Below are 21,403 nucleotides of genomic sequence, written 5' to 3' on the forward strand. Positions count from 1 at the left end.
TAATTATGGCCGTGTGCATTTTAAAGTATAACGGAAATGTCGACGCACAGGACATCTGGCCTGCATTATCGGGCCACTGTTCCCAGTATGGGATGGATTTGGTTGGATGTAGATGCCATCGGGGGATGGGGGATGGGGACTGCGCAGAATCAGCATCCACAGTTGTCAGTTTCGGGGTCCCCAGCAAGCTGGCCACATTCAGCTCCCATCAGTTGCGCGTCGGGCTCTTAACGGAACGGTTCACCAACTCCGGAATGCGGGTTCCCTCCAAAATCGGAGTGCTAGAGTGATAGAGTTCTAGAGGACCCACACATCCCACCCGCAGGTGTTTGGCGCCAAGTTGCCCAAGAGAGACAAATTGTTTATCTTGTGTGAAGTGCTGCATGGCCACCCGCTCATCGGCCACCCACTTTAGCTCCAGTGAAAGTTTGTTGTCGCCATCGCCATCGCCATAGCCGTTGCCACTCCGGTGGCGTTTTGTGGCTGCCGTCTGTGGAAAGTGCCTAACCGAATACAGTTGGATCCGTGCGGTTTCGGGGAGCCGAAATCGGATGACATTATCTCCCAAGAGCCGGGGGTCTGGTTCTATTGGGTCTGGTGGTTGGCGGAGCCAAGTGGAGGTAAAGTGGCATGCGGCCGGGCGACTCGACTCGGAATTAAAAGCGGAACAAGGCGTCGCACCTTGGGCATGCATCTTTAATCAGGCCCCAATGAATTTCCGCGCGAAATGTTTACGGCCTATGAATAAGCAATGAAATAAGCGCTCCCGGGCATTTGTCATTTGGCAAAGTGAAAATTGAAGTGACTGTGAATATAGCGACAAATAGCGACAAATTGCGACAAATGTGCTCGAGCAGCCCGGATTAAAGCAAGTCTAGGCAATCTGGGCATAATTTCTTCTTAACTAGGTAAATATTGGGTCACGTTCGACAGTGTATGAAATGTGGGGGCTCTTTCACACCTGTTACGACTTAATTACGGCTGGGCTAAGTAACTGAATTATTCACCTGGAATGCGGCTCGGCTCGAGTGGCTCGATGGCAGTATATTTGCCAAAGCAGAAGTACAAATAGCCAGCGGGGAAAATGTGTGTGTCCAAGGGCCCGAAGTCCGGAGTACGGAGTCCAAATACCAAAGTCCAGAGTCCTCAGTCAATGGACTAATTCCCCTCGAGGCTGGTCAAATCGGAATCCTTGGGCGGGGCAGTCATATAAACGAGAATGAATGAATGTAATTGCTTTTGATTTATCTCACTCTCATCGCCGGCAGAGGCAGCGGGCGGGCACTAGAGTGGAAAGCCATTTATTTGGTGATTTCCGCTCCGACCTGGAAAAATATAACTAATTCTGATAAATTATTACACAGATGATTATTGATGAACACCAATTTATTAAGTCGGCGGTGCGCTTGGGGGCTGTACGAGTATGTAGGTGAATCGAGGTCCATAAACCTCAACCTCAACTTCAACGTTGACTTTAACCTGAACCTCAAAAACCTTTCTTTGGTCGAACACAAAAAAAAAAAAGGGAAATGGAATTTGGAATCATGAAATTATTTATGAAGGAATGCCTGCGAGGGAGAAAAGACCTTTGGCATTGCCTTTTTTGGGTTTGCGGCCAACTTATTCGAGAATAAAGGGAAAAGTTTTACTTTTTGTGGCTGAATTATACATTTGGATGCATATTTGCTGGCCGAATCACACGAAGGATACGTCTATGAATTTGTTTTCGGCCAGCTTTAAAAAGCCAACTTTCCTGGGTCAGGGGTCAGAACCCCCAAAAATTCCCACAGGGGACGTGGTCAGCGAGTAACTATTTTGTGCTTCATTAGAAAAGGGGAAAAAGTCATGAATACCAGATTAGGTTTATGATTAATGGTGAAAACTGACCGGTTCTAGTTCGGCAGATTTAAAATGCACCCGCACATAAATCAATTTCTGAAATGCATTGGCACAGTGCAGCACTGCGGGATTTTCGATTATGCGGCTTTGATAGCCACATCGATTAATCAACGGCACTATAATGGCTCTCCGCGAATCTGGAATGTGAAATCGGTGAATAAAATCAGGACCGAGGACAGTGCTTTTGATTGAGTATTTCGTACAGTCGATTGAATAAACAAATTTTTCGGGGCTATGCGTCCTCCTTCACTCTCCACGGTTTTTCTAGTTAAAAATACATTTCAATACTTTCGTGCACTCGAAGACAAATGACTTTAAATTAAGAAGCGAATTTAACATTGAAAGCTATTATAGCACATTCTACTTTTATTATTTATTATTATGATAGAAAATACGCATAATTATTATAATCGTGAGTTAAGCAGTTTAAGAACTTAGCAAGTTTAACATGGTATTCAACGATTTGTCAGATTAAAAACTAACATGAGGTCAATAGTAAACTCTGAACCAATGGCTTCTGTTTCAAAATAAATTCAAATCAATTTGTTGATTTATTTTTATATTAACCGTAATACTGTCTTACATAAATATTTTAAAACAAACAATTAAATTTATATTGCTCCATTTTATTTTATATATTTTTTTGAAGAATTATAAGTTATTATAAACCGCGAAAGTACTTTAAGAATAATATTGTGTTGTATGGTAATTTTGCGTACGTCAGGTAAATACTATTAAATATGCAATAATTTAATAGTTTTTGTTAAACGTTAACGATCGTTTTTAGTTATCCATCAGTTATCCATCAAAGGAATTTTGTAATATGCTTTTTTCCAGTGCAAGAGGGCAAAAAAAATTGTTCCATTATTTTTTGAAATTAATTGGCCAACGCTTGTGAAACAATTTCCGGTCAGGAATTCCTCGAGCATTTAGCAGGCAAACACGGTCGAAAGGGGTTGCGCCAACTGGTGGATAGTGGATCGGTGGGTTTGATGGGTTTGCTGGGTTTGCTGGGTAAGGGCCGGGAATTTTCCGTTCTCCGCCCTAAGGCACTTTGAATATTTCATTTTCGAATTTCCATATTGACCAACTGGTCAAATAAATTCGAGGAAAACAAATAATAGCAACAAGAAACGGGCAGAGGGCGTAAAGACTTTTCAGATGGCAGATGAAAGGGCATTGTGTCGCCCCATAATTTCTGGTGCCCTGCACTTGATCCGCTATGCATCGGCCGTTCGGGATTTATGGATTCTGGAATGTTGACACAATGCCCAAATAATTCAAATGTTGTGCGAATCTGCTGAAATATGTTATACATTCATTTACATGCAGATGCGAGCCCTTCGGCTTTTAGACGGATTTGACACGTAGCTGGGAAAATGCAGATACAGAATTCAAGTGGGCCCGTTTCGCAGGATGAGCAATGGCTGCAGGATGGGTGTATGTGAGTGGGAATGGAAGGTGGATGTGGATGTGGATATGGATGTGGACGTAGACGTAGACGTGGGTGACGAGCTTGTGGAGTTTACTGCCTTGCCATGCATGTGTGAGTTTGTTTGTGTTGTGTGTATTTGCATTTCCATTTGGTTTTTATTTTTCAATTTTTCGTATGTTACTGTGACTGCAATATTCGCTTGAATAAATTATCCAGGTGAACATTGCTCTGCATACTAAAGGGCGGCATATGCCAGATCGGACTTTAAATCAAAGAGATATGTTGTTTGTTAACTTAATTGTCTTCAATTGCAGCAGTTTGGCAATTGCCTTGGGATATATTAATTTCCGTATAGCGAAAAAGGGGGAGGCGGAACTTCCTGCAAGATAGCGCCATTAATTTGGATTACAATTTCATGTTTCATGAAGTGGCGCTCGGTAATCACGACTATCGCCGAAATCCCCTTCATTGTATTCAAATTTCTTTATCCCCTTATAATGTCCGTCCCAGTTTCCATAATGTCCCTGGGCTTTCTCTCCCCTATATCTCTATTCTGGTCCACCCTACTCCCCTCACCCCTCACCACCTCACCCCCTCACCACCTCGTTGCCAGCCACTGTCGCCTTCTTCGTTCGCTTTATGGTTCATGTTCATGTCTTCTTTATCTAAATCATCCAACTGTGTAAATATTTGCCTCGCTTCCTGCATTCCATCCTCGTTATCCTTAAATCGTGCGTGCCGAGCTATACAAAGACAAGCGAGTGGGAGCGAGAGGGGCTGCAAGGTGGGAGCGAGAGGGCAGGCGGCGGAGCCCGAGGAGCGGGAATGAATAAAGCAAACCAGCCAAGCGCCCAAGCCATCCAAGCCCACCGATCCGAAGTCCCACCGACCGACCGACTGAGTGAACCGACCTACTCTACACTGGGTTAAATTTTGCATAAGAAACACAAGGCGGTCGCTGTTTTTGCACAGTGGTAAAATAAACAAAAAACTGGAAATGAAGAGTGGGTAAGGGAAAGGCAACTTTTAAAATCACACCTGCAATTTCAAGTGAATATCAAAATAAAATATTGCTTTAACAGCAGGTACAACTTTTTTCATAACTTTTTTTTACTTTTTTGGTAATTGCTGTTTAAGTTACAAATAAATGTTTTTGGTTTCCTGAATACAAATATACAATAAATATACATTTAAATAATATAAAGTTGTCATTATATTCATATCGACCATATTGTTATTTTATTAAAACAGTATTTAACTTTTGATCAAAAATAAGCAGAAAAGAATAACTTAACTTATTCAACATGAATGCATTGCAAAATTCTCCAAATTTCAGATTGTAATAGTTTACGATTATATACATGGAGAAAGTCTGACCCTAAAAGTTGACGTACATAAATAAGTTGAAAACATTTTTAATAGTTAGAGATAATATTCAAAAAAAGTAAAAATGTTAAAATGCTTTTGAACCTTAAACATTTACTAGTTTCCTAATGAAAGATTTTAATATTTCCTAAATATTTAAAAATCCTGCAAATCTTGTGAGACAGTAACTTCTAGAATGAACGATTTTTATTTTAGTAGTGTACATTTTAAGAATTGAATCTATGTTTGTATTCACAAAAGCTGGGAAGTCAACCCCACTGCACCATCCATAAAATTTGCTTAGGCAAGACAAATATAACCGCTATTTGTCCCACTGTGCGTAATTCCAACGGTAAACAATAATCGCAGCATTAATCTGAAACTGTGCACAAATCCGTCAAACTTAGTTGCGAAAGCTGGGAAAACGCCAGAGACCCAGAAAAGAAAAGCGAAGGAGACAAGCACGACAACAACAACTAAAACAAGGAGAAGAACACAAACATTGGCGGAGATTTTTGGGCGCTTGAGCTGTCATTAATTTTAAGAACTTTAACCCACTTCCGCTCGTTATCGGCCGTCCATCAATTTTCCAGGTGTCCTTGGCTTAAAACTCGAAAAAGGGCGAGAGATATTGGCAAACAAATAGTTAAAATCATTGTCAAAGGCAATTAAGCAGCGTGACTGAGTGTTTTATGGCACTGAAAATTATACGACTTCTTAAGGTTTTATGATGTTATGCCCGGGCGGAGATTCTCAATCGGGAATGGATGCTATCCAGAATTTAATGGGACGCACTGGCCAATTATCCCTAAGCACAAGGAATCGGGGTCACCGATTACGCTCCAACCGACACTGAAGTGTGCATCTGTAGTACGTACTTCTCGGGGAATGATATGAGATGAGTTGAGTTTTATTTCGAATACGGGGTCCCTCTTTCATGTCAGCCATATTTGCTGACTGGGGAAACCGATACTCGACACTCGAAATGGGGCAAATGTTTGGTTTCCACAGATGGATGAATGGATGGATGGAGGGCACAGGATGAGAGTCAATCGCTGACGGCACTGAAACCCAATCCGCAAACGGCTAAAAGGAAAAGGGCCAGGGATCACCGGCAGCTGCAATCAATATTCATAAAGATTCGGCAAAGTTCACTCCACGGGGTTAGACAAACTTTCGATTGTCTTTGGGGATATGCGTAGAAATCGCTACCAACTTTGCCCGGGCTTATTTCATTATGGAACTTATCAACAGATTTGAAATAAAATCCCCCGCCGCCCCCGCAACTTTCTTAAGTATTTACAATGTTGGGGCGTTTTTGTCAGCTGCATTATGATAAAAATTTTCCAAAGTTTTCCTTAAGCTTTTTACACGGGCTTACCGCAAGATGTCGGCTGAAGGGCCGATCAGGGGCGGGGTTCTTGAGGGCGGGAGAGGGGTGGGATGCTATGGCTTAGCTGAAAACTTGAAAGGGACGAAATCCCTTTGGCCTCAAACTATTATTACATGCTCATATAGATTATTCACATTCTTTCACTTTGCAGTCACCGTCACCGCAACAAAAGCAACAAAGGATGGATGCCAAAGCTGGCTTAAGTGCGCTGGAGGAGAGGTCCCTGAAAGGTTCAGGTATGTGGATTATATAATTGGCGACAACTGCCGAGAATTCGGCAAAGTCGTTGACACAAACTGACTGAGGTGTACAGTGTGGTTTAGAGTTTCAGTAGAGCTTATTGAGTTTTGGAAAGCGCTCTGTCCATGAAGATTTTACTTAAACTGTATTTACCAGTAGGTGCACAATTAAATATATGTAATCGTAGTTACTACGGTAAGAGACAATAAATAAACAACAAATTACACCTGTTTTTAAATGACTACATATTGTAGGTTAACTATTTTGCCAAAGATGTTTATGGTTTTTAAAACCTATACATCTAACAGCTAAATAAAAATGAAGTTTTAGTTTATATGTTTAATTAATATTTAAATTTTCAATTTGTATTTCATTTCAAATTGTTAAATTAAGTGATTAATTTATTAGACAAAGTTAAAAATAATTTTCAAATCGATATAATCAAAAACTGTGAGTACGAGTTAAATCCTTAAAAAAATAAAAGCAAATTTTGGAGGGCAAGTTTTCGTAGTTAAACACGTCTTAAAAAAATATACAAAAGGAATTCTACTAATGCATATTTTACGTACCATTGTTAAACTTAGTTAAAAAATTTGTTGAACTAACTTATCTAATAGTTTCCACAATATCAATCTCCTTTATGGAAAACAGATTTGTAGAGTTCCCTGAAATATCAGTAATCGAATGGGTTAAGCTTATCGCTGAATCAAAGTTACGATTGAATCTTTTTCCTTTTTCTTCGACCAAATCTCCTGAATGTCCCTTCAACTGTGTTATAGTTCCGAAAGACAGTGTATATCCCCGTATAAGTAGGAATCGAATCTGGCGGAGAGGGCAGGGGAGGTGAAAGCTAAGGAAAGACAAACAGAGCACCGAGTAAGCGAAGGAGAAGCCACCACCTGTTCTGTTTAACCAACTACCCACACCACCGCCACCACCACCACCTTCATATATGCTCTGAGGGCATTTAGAAAGACCCACACCCACATCCACACTCTTCATCTGAATTTTCCGGCTCCACTGGATGGGGGAAATGTGAATTTTTTCTGCTATTCCACCTTTTCGACTTTCGACTTGTTTACGCAAAAGTTAAGGAAGGACATAAAAGCGAGCGGGCATCCTGGCATCCGTCGTAAAAACTGTCGCCGTCACACTGGCTGATACCGATAGCGAGGAGCGCCCATTTCTAGAAAAACCTGCTTGGCTGGGGGTGAATTTAATCATAAACACACAGCAGTCGATTACGTCATGTGCGAAAACAAAACTATTTGCCGACTTTGCCTTTGCCTTTCATTTGAACTCAAAACTCGATTCAATCCGGGCACGAGCAGCTAAGCTTTAAAGAAATTGAAAGAAATACAAAGAAATCAAAATAGAAAAAAATAAAGGAAAGCGGAAAACGAAAAACGAAAAGGACGAGAAGCGTTGGGATATATCCATCAAAGCTGACTTTTTGTAGCCGCTCCCTTTCGAGTTGAGTCTAATCCGAGCAATACTGGAAATTTAAACAAAAAATGGCTACATTGGATTACAGATTGTCGCCGGGGCGAAAGTGGGGCGGTGTGGAGAGAAATGAGCATAAAAAGGGGATATAATAAACAAGCGGAGAAAGCAGTAGCGGATGCTTAGACCCCGCCCACCGACGACATGTAAGCTGCTGGGCAAAAGTTGACTTTTTTTTTTGTCCTGCTGCCGCCCCGGTCGTGTTTCTCTTTTATGATTATTTTTACTTTTGTTTCGGCTAACGAGACGCATTCCGTGGTAATCCGTCCCCGGGGAAATGTTAAACCAAAGGGAGCCGGCGGCAAAGGTATCAGCGGTGTCCTGTCGAAAATCGCTTAAATGGACCATCAATGGTTCGGCCACGAGCCGAGAAATTGCCAAAGACATTAACACTGACGAAATGTTGATTAAACTGGCAGGCCCTTTGGGCCATATTGAAATGGTCAACGGTCAATGGTCAACGGACAACGGACAATGGACAGCGGACAACGCGGGACGAACGGATATCTCTCGCTGTGAAATTGAATAATTTGCAAATACACATTCATACACTTGACTCCCACGTGACCTTTGTCTAAGTCCACACAGAGCAAAAATGTGCCCGAAATTGGTGAAATTAAAGGAAGATTGTTCAGATATTATATTGATTTAAAGTTTTCACTATTAACAAACCAATTGCCCAATCCTAAGAAAAACTTATTATTTCAAACTCAAAAGTAACTTTTTAAGAGCTTTCTTTTGGCATTTTACTCTGTGCCGATAGAATCACATTTAAAATATACTTTTGAAGTATGACTTGACCTTTTCAAGTTGTTTAGACATAAAATATTTATACCACACAGTTTCTGATATAAGTTTCTTATAAGTATTTTGCCGGGGAAATTTCGAATGGAACAAACACATTAGTTTGAACTCATCTTTGCACTCCAATTTTAGTTAGTTTGGTCCTTTTGGAACTGATATGCATCCCTAGGTAAATCTGTATAACAGCAGATAGTTTTAAATGGAGTCTTAGATGTCATAGCTAGAAAATCTCAGCGGACTTCTGTCCCAGAAGTTCTGCGATTGCTTAATTCAGTTTTTCTCCGTGCAGGCAGGTGCCAGAGGTGGAGAAAATAAAAGGCTTATATATCATGCCCAAGACAGCGTCATCGCTCTGAAGAGGGTTTTCCCAGGCATTTTCCAGGGGTCAGGGGTCGGGGGCTGAGTGTGTTGGCTCAAGTGCCTGCCCCCAGGGCAGTGAATGAGGAAAACGGAGGACTTGGAGGACATGGTTGAAGGACTGCGGACTCCGGACCACTGACTCCGCCGTAGTAGGCAGCAGCAGCCCAGGACAGTGTTTCCGCTTTTCCGGACGAGCAAATGACCCGGAAAGGCCAAACGAAGGCGGCGCGCAAAAGGAAAATGTGGAAAATATGGCATCGGCCGGGTGGGTGGCAAGCAAAACACAGGGAGTAGGCAACAAAAAGTGGCAACGGAAACAATTGCAGTGACTGAGCAAATGTTTAGCAACCTACCCCGAGGGAGAAATGGCGGAAAAGCCAAGGAAATGTCGAGGAAAAACAACGGGGGAAGGGAAGGGGGCGCAAAGAAATGCTAGTTTCTAAAGTCTGTGGCTGCGGCAAGTTGATATTTAAATCTGATTTACACCATCAAGTGTTTAGTCAAGTGCTCGCCATTCAGGACCTGAATCGCTGCCAGGACTCGCGCTGCATTCTGGCTGCAAAATGCCGGCGGGGAATGACGGGGTCACCTGGTGGCCTGAAATGCATACCTAATTACGTTAATGGCCGTGCCGGCCATAAATTAGTGGAGATTAGGCGGCGGCGGCGGCGGCCAAATTCGCCCGCACCTTCTGGCCAGGACCGAAACTTTGCCAAATTGAACTGAAACTGGGCAGAAAGTTTCGAGCGATGCGGGCGCAGGATGACATAGTTATTGCCATGCGATGGCTGTGAACGAAAAGTAATTATTATTATTATTGCTCTAGCGCTGGTAAATCAATAAATTTACATAATCATTGTGTAAAAGACCAATTAATGGCGCTTTAAATACCAGATGGGCAAAGGTATTTTTCCTCACATTACGCTGCCTGCCCTGGACGACAATTGCGAAAATATCGTTTAATTAAAACAAATATGCATAGATTACTTTAAACAAAGGCGGGCGAAAAAAGTAATTTCAGGCGAATTTAATTGCCGTTGAAACGTCGCTAATTGAAAAGTCCGAGCCGAGGGAAAACAACACAACTTTCGTTTTCCCCTCGAATAAGCATGACACGCAATGTTGAATGAAATGGAAATTAATCTAATTTCTGTGGGAAAAGCGGCCACAAGGAGAACACGGATATCCTTTTAGGATATTCCTCGGACTGATGAGCGTAATTAATCAAGCCGAAGTATTCATACTTTCCCAGGTCGAGAATAGCATTCTGTTTTGTTTTCGAGCCAGCATAAATATTATGATGCTGGGGTCCGCAATGCCAAACAATTAACACAGATCTCTGCTTTCACCTACTTGCAATTCTGCCACCGCCTGAAATAGCACCTGCCCGGCCCGCCCCCTTCACCTCCAACCGCCCACCGCCCACCTGGCTGAGGCCCATCAGAGTGCTCTTCGCTGACAACTGCCAGCTACTTATGCATGTTGCTGCCACTGACAAGAAATTGCAGGAGAGACAGAAAGGCCGTATGCAAGAAGGCGGTGGGTGGTGGGTGGTTTTGGTTGGAGGTCGGTGGCGGAAAGTGCGCGGTAAGCAGGTAAAAAGATAGGGGGCTCCCAGTGATGTCAGATGCAGATTGCCAAACGGAAAGCCTTTGAGTAATGCGAGATTCATTTAAAAATTTTGAATTTTAAAATTGTTGCCTAACGTACTTTTATGCACTCCAAACTATTTTCTTTTTCAAATTTTTATTATAGCAAAGCAATATCAATATTAACAGTTATAATTAGATTAGATTTTCCAAATTTTGTTTTTTAACGACTAAACTACTTAATATTGGATTATTTTCAAAATGTTGTACAAATGAGCGAATTTAAATTCTTAATTTGTTTCTAATTTAAAAATTATACGCCAACATTTCGTACTTAATTAAAACTATTAAAACTCCAAAAAATGTTTTAATTTTTAAAAGATTTTAAGTTTTAAAAATACAAAAAAACTTTTTGTTTTTATATTCACTAAAATTGTGAATTGTTGCGAATAGATAAAAAGGGTATATTGTTTTCGTTAAAAAGTATGTAACTGGTGGAGCAGGAATGAAAAGTTTTTGTTATAAATCAGGGTTAAGAGTTTAGTTAATCTAGCCATGTTAGACTGTCTGTATGAACGTTTCAAAATGTGGCCACAAATCCCGAAAGTCACTCTATAATTATGGTTGGCTCTTTGTTAGAAGCCAGTTATTTAGCTGGATATGTTTATTTGGTCAATATCTACAATCTATGTACTCAAAAAAAAAAACAGATAAAAAACGTTCTTTAGCAGTGTTAATTTTTGAATATTTTAAAACTCCAGGTTGTTTATTTTAGTCTAGTAAACAAACATTTGCCAAGGAATAGCAGTATGATAGGATATGAAAGTACTCAAAAAGAATTGCAATCATCAGTCACCAATTAAGTTATAAAAACGCTAGGGTGTCAGCACTGTTGCAGGCAAATGTTGCATTCCATGCAAAAGGCAACGACAAAAGGTGTTAAGAAAGCCATTTCGCCTGCTAATGAGTGACGATGCCTCTGAGTGTGTGTGCGAGTGTGTGTTTCCCAAGGTGTGAGTCTGTGTGTGCTCTCTTTCCAGCGGGTGTTTTTGTTTGTGTGTCCCCGTGAGTCCTTGCCAGGACTTGAGCCCGAACTGAAGAGCAAACAAAAATGTTTTCATGTTTGGGCCTGTCAACAGATTTATCCAGCCTGCCCAGCCCTGCCCCTTTTTTCGGGTTTGTATCTGTTTGGGTGTGTGTGCAGAAGCATTTTGCTTAATTAGTTACAAACAGCTGAAACTGAGAGAAAGCCCCGAAGAACGAGAGGCAAAGAAAGGACTCACACTTTTATATATATATAAAAATATATATAGTCGTCTTTAAGGCTCCGCCAAATGTTTACAAATGTCTCAGCGTCTGCTGCGGGCAGCTAAAGATAAAGATATTAGATTGGAGATACAAGTTACAAGAAGGATGCCAAGATGCGGATGCGAGTGCGGATGCGAGTGCGGATGTGTGGGCAGGTGACACAAGTCAGCTCGAGATAATCCGATGAACCTGCCCTTTTGTAGCATACTTATGGGGGCAGATGATGGTGTGAACAGTGCGCAATATATACATACGCACATTTATTCACTCGGCAGCGTTCAGAAAATGAATGGAGTAATCTAGAAGTCCTTTCACACCATTTCAATGGACGTAATGTCACAACTTAATTAACTTTTAATGAATACGTGTAAATAAAATTAAACGTCTCCAAGATGTTTATATTTTTCGAACATATTTTCAATACATTTTTAAAAAGAGATTTAAATTATTTAAAGTGCCTAAAAATCAACTTAATACTTGTTAAGTTAATTTTTAAAAACTATTTGTTTATATTACCTAATATTTATCACAATATTTTTAATGATTAGCTTTAAAATTACGAGAAATAATAAAATACCTGTTCTCACTAAACTTCGCGGCACTTTATATAATTTATTTAATAAGTGCAGGTATGGTAAGGAGCTTTTGGACAATTCTGACATTCTAATATTTTTATACAAATGTAATTTTGCTCATTTGATTGCTTTAATATTCCACACTTACAAGATTTTGTCATTTGACCCAATTAATGTTAAATTAAATTAAATTGACATGTACATACCATTTTATTGTAAAATTGAGTAACATGACCCATAAATTTCCTCAATAAAACTGTTCGATAATTAAGTTTAAAAACAAGTAGAAGTAAGCTAACCCAATTTATGAACCTGAAGACTGAAGTTTAGGAACTGTTTATTACCTTTTTTCCCCCCTTTTACTGCACGAAAGTAATGAAATATGAAATTATGAAATTTTCGTTCGCTAAAGTAACGAGATTTTCATTTCTTTTATTACTGTTGCTCAAACTTAACGTGAAGGGATTCAGCCCTAAGTTTAATTACTCGTTAACATTTGGGAAATAATAGAGAAATATAATCTTTATTTTCTACTTTTCATGCTTCTGAAGCATGGAATATAATTCACAAACTTAATACTTTTGTGGTATCCTTTTTTCCGTTGGGCGCAGGGCATAAAACATTTAATTTCTTACATCCTTTGGCCATATAATGCGCCTCCATAAAGTTAAATTGCACGTTTAATTACACGCTCATTACGCTGAATGCATTTTTCCCTTTTCCATTTCCAACCCGCAGAGAAACTTAAAATGCTGGACATCACTCGCGACAAGCCGGTCAAGGTGGCCGTCAAAGTGGCGGTTCCTGTGCGGGATCACCCAAAGGTAGGTTGAAAAGGAGGCAGGGATGAGAAGGACCCTGGTGTGGAAACCAGTTAACGGAGGGTAAACATTTTCATTGCATCATTGCATCCTTTGACCGGCCGCAACAGTTCAATTTCGTGGGCAAGCTGCTCGGACCCAAGGGCAACTCGATGAAGCGCCTGCAGGAGGACACAATGTGCAAGATGGCCGTCCTGGGACGCGGCTCGATGCGGGACCGGCGGAAGGAGGAGGAGCTGAGGGGCAGCGGCGACAGTCGCTACGCCCACCTCTTCGAGGACCTGCACGTGGAGATCTCGACCTTCGCGGCTCCGGCGGAGGCCCACGCCCGGATCGCCTACGCGCTGGCGGAAGTGCGCCGCTTTCTGGTTCCGGTGAGTAGAGTCCAGTCCAGTTCAGTTCAGTCCAGTTGAGTGCAGTTGAGCTGGGCAGAGCGACCTTATTTTGGGGCACCCCTCTCGGCATTGTTTGCGTTTAATACCCATTAATGATTTACTTTTCGTCCGCTCCACGGGCAGGCAAATGAGCATCTTAAAGTTTGCCCGGACACGGGTCTTAAAGTTTTGCCAACGGGTAGTGCACTCGGACAAAAAGTGTACTCGAGTTTGGGAATACATTCGAAGAATATGCAAGCCAACGCCAAATATGGTTGTTTTTGAGTCAATAATAAATTAAAATTTTGTATGTGTGTTTTGGTCTTTAGTGCATAGTCAAAATAAAAACATATCATTTTTCTAAACTCAAAACTTTTCTTACATTTTGTACAACGGACCCCAAAAATTATATTTCAAATTTTAAAGTACTTAAGTTTCATGTTTTTTGTGTCTTAATGTCCTTGAAAATAATATCATATATATACTAAATAGAAAGCTAAGACTATGTTCTCAATTGCGGTAGGCTTTTACTTTCTAAAGAAGAAGATGCTTAAGTTTGACTATACGAGTTATACAAAGTTTTATATACATTTTATTTAATTTAGTTTAATAAATTATAAATAAGAGCGTTGGTTTTTCATAAACAAATTAGTCTTCCATAAATTAAGTTTTATGTTTTTCACATATTTCAAAACTTTTATATTTAACTTTTGTAGTTAGTGGATTCCCTGCTTTTAGGATACATTTTCGAGAAAGTCACGTTTAATGAGCACCTTTTTTTTCAACTTAGGAAACTGTGTTTTGCCTCTACGAAAGTTGTCCGAACTCGCTGACGACTTTAATTAAAGTCAAATTTGTGAAAGTCATGGCAAATAGTTTTGAGAGTGTAGGTTGGTCTGGAGCTGCACGGACTTCTCCAAGGTTGTGCTCGTTATCGACTTCAGCTTCCGTGTTCGCGTGGCATGCAGCAAGTTTCCTGCTCTCCGCGCTCGCTGACTAAATTGCATTGTGCTGTAATTACATTTGCCACCCCCTCGGCCCTCGAGTGGGCGTGGTTCGCCCACTTCGTCCTGCTTGGCCCTGGGAATGGGAACTTCTGGCTGGCATCCTTCTTTTTGCCATTGTGCGGCGCTCGACACGCCATCGTCGTCGCCAGATCGCCATATCGCCATATCGCCATGGCCAACACTACCAGCTTGTGGAGCCGTGGTGTGCGAAAGGGGATTTCCCTTTGCACCCTCGAAGCTCACTCCTCCACTTGAGACACAAATGTTAACCGTTTACTATCTGCAGCCTGCAGACGGGGATTTAGGGATGCAGGGATACAGGCGGATTGGGAGTCCTGCAGTTGGCACGTCCTGGGCATCATCCTCACTCGCCCGGCGCCGGCATACTTTATTTATATATCTTCTTTAAGATGCAGGCAGAAACGTGGGGAGTGCACATGGAACAATTTAAACGGAATGCCGGGCCATCTATCTGGGGTATGCGGCCATTGCAGTGCCCGTATCCGAGAGAAGGGGCGAATTACAAATGAGCGCCATACATCCTGCTTATTGCAAATTATACCTTGAGACCCCTGCTTTGATCTATAATTTCCCACAAAATTCAATTCGCACCGCCCACCCATTGTTTTGAAGCTGAGGCTTAAGCAGCCCTTCCACATCATCCACATCAGCAGCTGCAGAGCAGCTCCAGTTTAAGCGGATCCGGATGAGCTCGAAGCTGGGGTCGGGTAACCTAATATATTGACATCCTGCACGACCTTTGACTGGCAGCTGTTGGCAACATTGAAACTGTGTGTGCTCTGGTCCCATCCAGATTCTCGCCCTGTGAGTTATTCCGATCTGATTACACACGACAAAAATTTGCATAGAAATTATTTGATATCACAAACGCAGGGCGGCGACAAAGACGATGAAAGCAGAAACTGTTTCAATTTAGATAAATTGCTGGGGTTACTTTGTGTGTGTGTGTGTGTGCGTGTGTATGTTTTTTTTTTTGTTTGGCTGTGAAGTCTGTGCGATTCTCATCTGTGACATATTTAAGCCTCACCCACCTGGCGGGAAATTGTTTATGGCACCTGCAATCACGATTTATGTGTTCGCCAGCGAGTGCCATAAAAATGCCGTCTTGTGTGACAGTTTTAAGGATACATACATATGTTGAATGCGATTCAGAGATTTTCATAAACAAGTTAGTTGGTTAATGGGGTTGATGAAATGTGTATCTACCGGGTTGGAGTTTCCAGCGTGCGTGTATCCATCGCATCCAGGCCCACCGCCACACCGCCACTCACATAATTGCATTAAGCACTCACAGATACTCAGATACACACACTCATGCACCCCCGATGTGTGTGTATCCCGGGGCCAGAAATGGAATCCGCTCAAAGGGTGTTCCGTCGGCGACACATGAAACGTGGCTGCGCACAAACTTTTAATTGACATCCAATAAAATTCGCATTTATTGCCAGCGAGGTCGGCGAGGGAAACGTGAATTAAATTTAATTGTCCGACTGAGGTGTTCCAGTGGCATCACCACTAATCCCCCAAGTGATGGACAGTATCTTTCTTGCTTTATGCCGGAAGGGGCACGGATAAACTTGTACCAGAAAAAGATACTCTAACTAACCGCAGTGAGGAAAACTCAGTTATTTAATCAGGGGCAAACTTTGGCAATACCTTTACTGAGTTTAACAATACTTCATGCAAGTAAGTTAATTCTCCATTGAAGAGCCATATTTCTAATTGCCACATAATTGACTGTAGTGTGCTTCAGGAATTACTTACTATGAAAATCGGAACAAGGAGAATTGTATACTTAGTTTATTGATCTTAGCCAAAATATATGAAATTATGAAACATATTTAGAGAGTAATATTTGTACATAGATAAAATAAATTCTAGTCATACGATAGTTTTATGCTATTAATAATTTGTCATAATTTATTAATTTTAATCTCATGAACTTAAGAATTAAACTAGAAACAAGATATAACGAATGTTATTTGCATACCCAATAACATTTCCAATTTCATCTTAACACTTTCTAAGCTACCTATGGGACCTAAAGTCCAATCCAATCCCATCACTGAATCGCTCATCTCTTTAACGCAGGACTACCACGATGACATCCGCCAGGAGCAGATGTGGGAGATGCAGGCGCTGACGTCCACGCCCGCACTGGGTGCCCACTCGCTGGAGGACTCGCAGAGTCCCACCATCAACACTAGCAACCAGGTGGGCGGCGCCACCACCTCCTCATCCAGCGGGGCCAGTGGGCGTGGCCTGGGCGGCGGACTGGCCGACATGGACACGTCCAACGATGACAAATCGGACGATGCCAGCGGCATGGAGTGCCTGTCCGCAGTCGACAAGCTCGACTGCTCGTCCAGCTGCGCTAGCCTGGGAATCACCGGAATCACGACCATCAGCACGACCAGCTCCGAGCATCCGCATCCGCATCAGCACCAGCACCACGCCCACCTGCACCCCGCACACGCCCACGGAAACCAGCAACAACAGCAGCACCACCACCAGCAGCACCACCATAGCCATAGTCACAGCCATAGCCACCAGGCGCACTTCCACCAGCTGCTCCAGCAGGCCCACGGCGGAGCAAGTACCGCGGCGGCGGCTGCCTGCGGGGAGCATCTCTCCGGACAGGCGACTCCTACGACGGCGGCGGCACGTAAGTGGACTCCGGCCGCAGTGGGTTCGACTCTTAATTGGAAATTACTGCTCAGCTGCCGTTGATGCAGTGCATGACAGAGCCAATGAACACAATCCAGCTACAGTCGACAGTCGATTCCATTCAAGCTTTAATACTCTTTCAGGGGATGATATGCACTTAAGCGGGACTTTACCTTACTACATATATTATTTACGAATTTACACATTTAAAGGTGGCCTCTTAATGCCAAAACTTAAGTAGTGACTTTCACACGAACGTTGTTGTGTGAAATTCAGAAATAATTTCCCTCAGAAAAGTTCACTCATATACACAACAAATAAAATAAAAAAATTACTTGATTTTAAGAAAAATTAACTTAATTTGTGGAATAGTTGCTTAAAAATTGAAGGCTTAAATTTATGGCAATTATTCCTAAAATTAAGACTTTTTCTCAGAATCAATGAATTTTGTTATCTGAGTGAACCACTCCAAAAATTAAAATTTAAGGCATACCAAAATACATTTGTTGGAAAAAAGTTTAAAGTGTACAACTTATAAGTACTGATTATTGTCATTATATACCTTATTTTACTTTAATACCTTAATAATCAGCATTACGCTTTTAATTCTGTCATTATATACCTTATTTTACTTTAATACCTTAATAATCAGCATTACGCTTTTAATTCTGTCCGAATAGGAAGCTCCTTTGAACCTTCTTGCGATTGCAAAAACTTGAAACAGAATTAATTGGCTTTCGAATTAGTTTGTAGCAGACCAAAATTCCAGTTATATTTTGAGCACCCTAACGGTTGAACTTAATTGTGATACAGAATACAAAGGAATCTCTCCAGAAGAGCATTCTACGCTTCGGTTACCAAAGCCCGACCCCCAATCCCTTTGTTCTAAGTAATCCTCCAGCTGCCACTCATCCGGTTCCCGTTCTCTGACCAACAGTGCACACCACAGCCATGGCAGTGGCACTCCAGCATCAGTTGACAGCCGCAGGAATCGGAGGACTCCTGAAGCCGGCCACCGGAGTGGGGGCCACCATGGCCGGCCTGCCCACCACCCAGGCGGGAGTGGGAGTGGGAGTGGGCGTGGGTGCCGCCGCCCTGCAGTTGTCCGGCGACGGGGAGTCATCCGGATCGACGCTCACGCTGCTGGAGCCACCGGGCACCGCCCTCCTGCATCCCGCTCTGCGCAACGTCAAGACCATCAACATAGGTGAGTCCTGGCAGCTGAAGCTTCGCTTACCATCCTCAGCTAATCTCGATAAGTGCACGGGGAAAAGTCAAAGGCAATTAAGCGGTCGTTCAAAACATAGTAGAAATGGCTTTAGCTCTTTAAGAAATCATAGAAAATGGCAAGTTTAGAAAGTATTTAAATTTCGCATTTGGTGTTTTAAGAACCTTTTAAATTTTTAAATAACTTTATAACGAAACAAAAATAATTTGAAAATTGTGAAATCGATATCACATTTTAAATATCCAGTTAAAGAATATCATGTTCTCTTTTCTATAATTTCAACAGCTTAGTAAAGGTTTTCGGTTTAATATAGGTTTAAAATAATGACAGTTTGTAAGCAATTTAGTTTGATACACATATTAGTATTTTTTCTAAACAACTTTGTCTATGATGTGAAATACTTATTATTTTAATAGTTTATAGTTAGATCTAAAGATATTAAAATCTATAGTTTATTAACGACATATTGTGTATTAATGGGTGCTAAAGAAATCTTTAGGTTTATCAAATCACTAATAAAGGTTTCTTTACAATATATATTTACTTTGTAGGTCCAATAGATTCATTACGAAAGTCAACGTTTATATTTTGCATTGCATAGTTTCAGAGAACTCAATAAATTATTTAAAAACCCTAGTGTTTCCTATAGCAACTTAATTAACTTTTAGCAACTTAATTTAATGTAAAAAAGGCGTTAGCAGTAACAGAATGTTGGTGATATTTTCTTTCTGTGCATTAGGTGGCGGCCTGGGAAGGAAGCGCCCGCTGCTGGGAGTTCCCCGCTCCGGAATGAACCCCACCAAGCGGACGGTGATGAGTCTGCTGGCCAGGGCCAAGAATTCGCAGGCGCTGCACTCGGTCCGCCAGCCGATGGTGACGGCCACCAGTTTCGCTGAGTGAGTTGCCCCCACGGAGAGGAGCCAGCACGTACTCCGATTGCGAAGAGTCAACGGGGAGCCGGGAACTTATTTCAATTGACTTTGTTTCAGACCCTTGCAGATGCTGGCCTCGCCCTTCATCATTCCGCACCAGGCGGTGGACCAGCCGATCCTGGCGCTGTCGAAGGAGGGCCTCGCCCAGGGCGTCTAACCCAGTGACCTGCTCCACCTGCGGCTGCCCAGATAGACCAATCTGACCGATTACCACCTGCCCCGCCTCCCACTTCGAGGACGAGCGAGAATCTCGAGGGGATTACCCAATATTACTAAGCGATGTTGGCGCAGCTGATGCGTACTTTCCACGTAGTAAGGCTATACCGATCTTTAGGGACTAACTGTGAACTTATCCGAGCGAAATCTCGAGCTCGTGCTACACGATTTTATTTTTTACAGAGAATAAACGGAGCGTCTATTTGCAATGCGATGTTTTATTTCCACAGATGCAAGCCTAGGCCAAAAAAAAAAAAAACAAAGTCGAAATGTTCGATCTAATGGAACAGAGTTTAAACTTTAAACTAAAGAAATTGAAACCTAAAATTAGTGTCAAATTAAAATGAGAGCAACTTCAATAGAAATAAATGTAAACGCAATTACTTTAAACAAATTACTTTAAATAAATATACACACAAATACGAATGCGAAATGCAAAAACCGAACACGAGTACCATAAAAGATATATATACAAGACATACGAACACGTATACAAGCATATACCAATATAAATATGTGTGTACTTAAATCTATATTAACTTAAGATTAAACCAAACCAAACGAAACTACTAAATTAATGAGATAATACAATAATTTTAATGTATTTTAACAGTCACAAAACGAGGACAAAGTCAGGCCGAATATAAAAGAAGAAAGGAAATGGAAAGAAAAGAAAAGAAAAGAAAAGAAAAAGAAAAGGAAAAGAAAGTAGAAGGATATAGAAAGTTGAGGTAGAACCCCCGATCAGAGAGATCCCACCGCCTTCAGCTTGCGTTGCCTGATTGATTCCACATTGAGTCCCCTCAGATCCAAAGCTACAGCTGATAGATATGATAGTTCGGTTTCAGTTTTAGAACGGAAAGTTTCAGAACATCGAAAGCAGCGATCGCCTATAGAGTTATATTTTTTGTTCAGATTATATATACACGCACTTACGGATAAAGTATGGAAAGGTCTTTGATCTGAGTCTAGCTAGATGTTACATCCCCTCCACTTCACTGCGATGCTTCGATTTACTCAAATGTATGTTTATGTATGATATTGAGACTATAGGAATTTCATCTCACAGTTATATGTCGAGTACTTTGGGAGCCACTGTAACGAGTATTCCAGCAGATAATTCCGATTTCACGTCGAGAGTTCACTTTAGCTAACCAGTTACTTTGTTGACTGTGCACAACCCACATAGTACATAAATAGTACTTAAATAGCGTTAACCGATATACAATAACAAACATTACTCAATAAATGTTCACAGAAAGTTTAATCAAAAAACAAAACGAATATTTACAGCGTAAAGTAAAAGTAGAGTTAAAGCAAAATATTGATGTTCAAAGAAAGCAAATCCGTGAAAGGTCCTACTCATGTCATTAATGTAGATGTCAAATATGCAAAACGAATTAAATAATTAAACCAGTCTTTAATGTGAAAAATTTCAGCAAAATTCCACCACAACCACCAAATACCACACAAACCGCCACCACCACCACCACCACCACAAACAACAACACAGCTTCGAGCTATTCACAAATAAAATGCAATATTTTAAAAATAAATGTTTAAGAGTTTTATTACCTTTTTTGATGGCAGGTAACAAGGTAACGTCAGTTCTTTTAAACTTAGTGCTTGGTGGCTTAATAAAAAGTAATACTGAAATGCACTCTCA

At 41.3% G+C, this 21,403-nt stretch overlaps 1 protein-coding gene across 3 annotated transcripts; it reads left to right on the forward strand.

The window, feature by feature from the left end:
* Positions 1 to 227: 227 nt before the first annotated feature.
* Positions 228 to 21,293, forward strand: LOC128255455 (RNA-binding protein asd-2). 3 transcript variants are annotated; one of them, XR_008267664.1, is made up of 9 exons: positions 228 to 908; positions 6,244 to 6,328; positions 13,210 to 13,295; positions 13,403 to 13,666; positions 16,786 to 17,359; positions 18,299 to 18,568; positions 19,329 to 19,485; positions 19,579 to 19,833; positions 19,921 to 21,293. XR_008267664.1 is itself a non-coding variant. In XM_052985064.1 (8 exons), exons 2-8 carry the CDS (start codon positions 6,274 to 6,276, stop codon positions 19,676 to 19,678), a joined length of 1,506 nt encoding a protein of 501 aa, XP_052841024.1. In that variant the 5' UTR covers positions 228 to 908; positions 6,244 to 6,273; the 3' UTR covers positions 19,679 to 21,293. The 3 variants fall into 3 exon arrangements, 2 of the variants coding, with proteins under 2 accessions (XP_052841024.1, XP_052841025.1); XM_052985064.1 differs by having other exon boundaries at positions 19,579 to 21,293; XM_052985065.1 differs by lacking the exon at positions 19,921 to 21,293 and having other exon boundaries at positions 19,329 to 19,516; positions 19,579 to 19,701.
* Positions 21,294 to 21,403: the final 110 nt, after the last annotated feature.

The sequence above is a fragment of the Drosophila gunungcola genome, assembly GCF_025200985.1.
Source record: "Drosophila gunungcola strain Sukarami chromosome 2R unlocalized genomic scaffold, Dgunungcola_SK_2 000011F, whole genome shotgun sequence".
NCBI classification, from domain to species: Eukaryota; Metazoa; Arthropoda; class Insecta; order Diptera; family Drosophilidae; genus Drosophila; species Drosophila gunungcola.

What these genes read in the sequence shown, in the direction of transcription:
- LOC128255455 (XM_052985064.1), top strand. Translation starts at nt 6,274, where the DNA reads ATGGATGCCAAAGCTGGCTTAAGTGCGCTGGAGGAGAGGTCCCTGAAA. An exon ending in CTGTGCGGGATCACCCAAAG is followed by an intron (nt 13,296 to 13,402) that starts GTAGGTTGAAAA and finishes CGGCCGCAACAG; the next exon opens with TTCAATTTCGTGGGCAAGCT. An exon ending in TGCGCCGCTTTCTGGTTCCG is followed by an intron (nt 13,667 to 16,785) that starts GTGAGTAGAGTC and finishes TCTTTAACGCAG; the next exon opens with GACTACCACGATGACATCCG.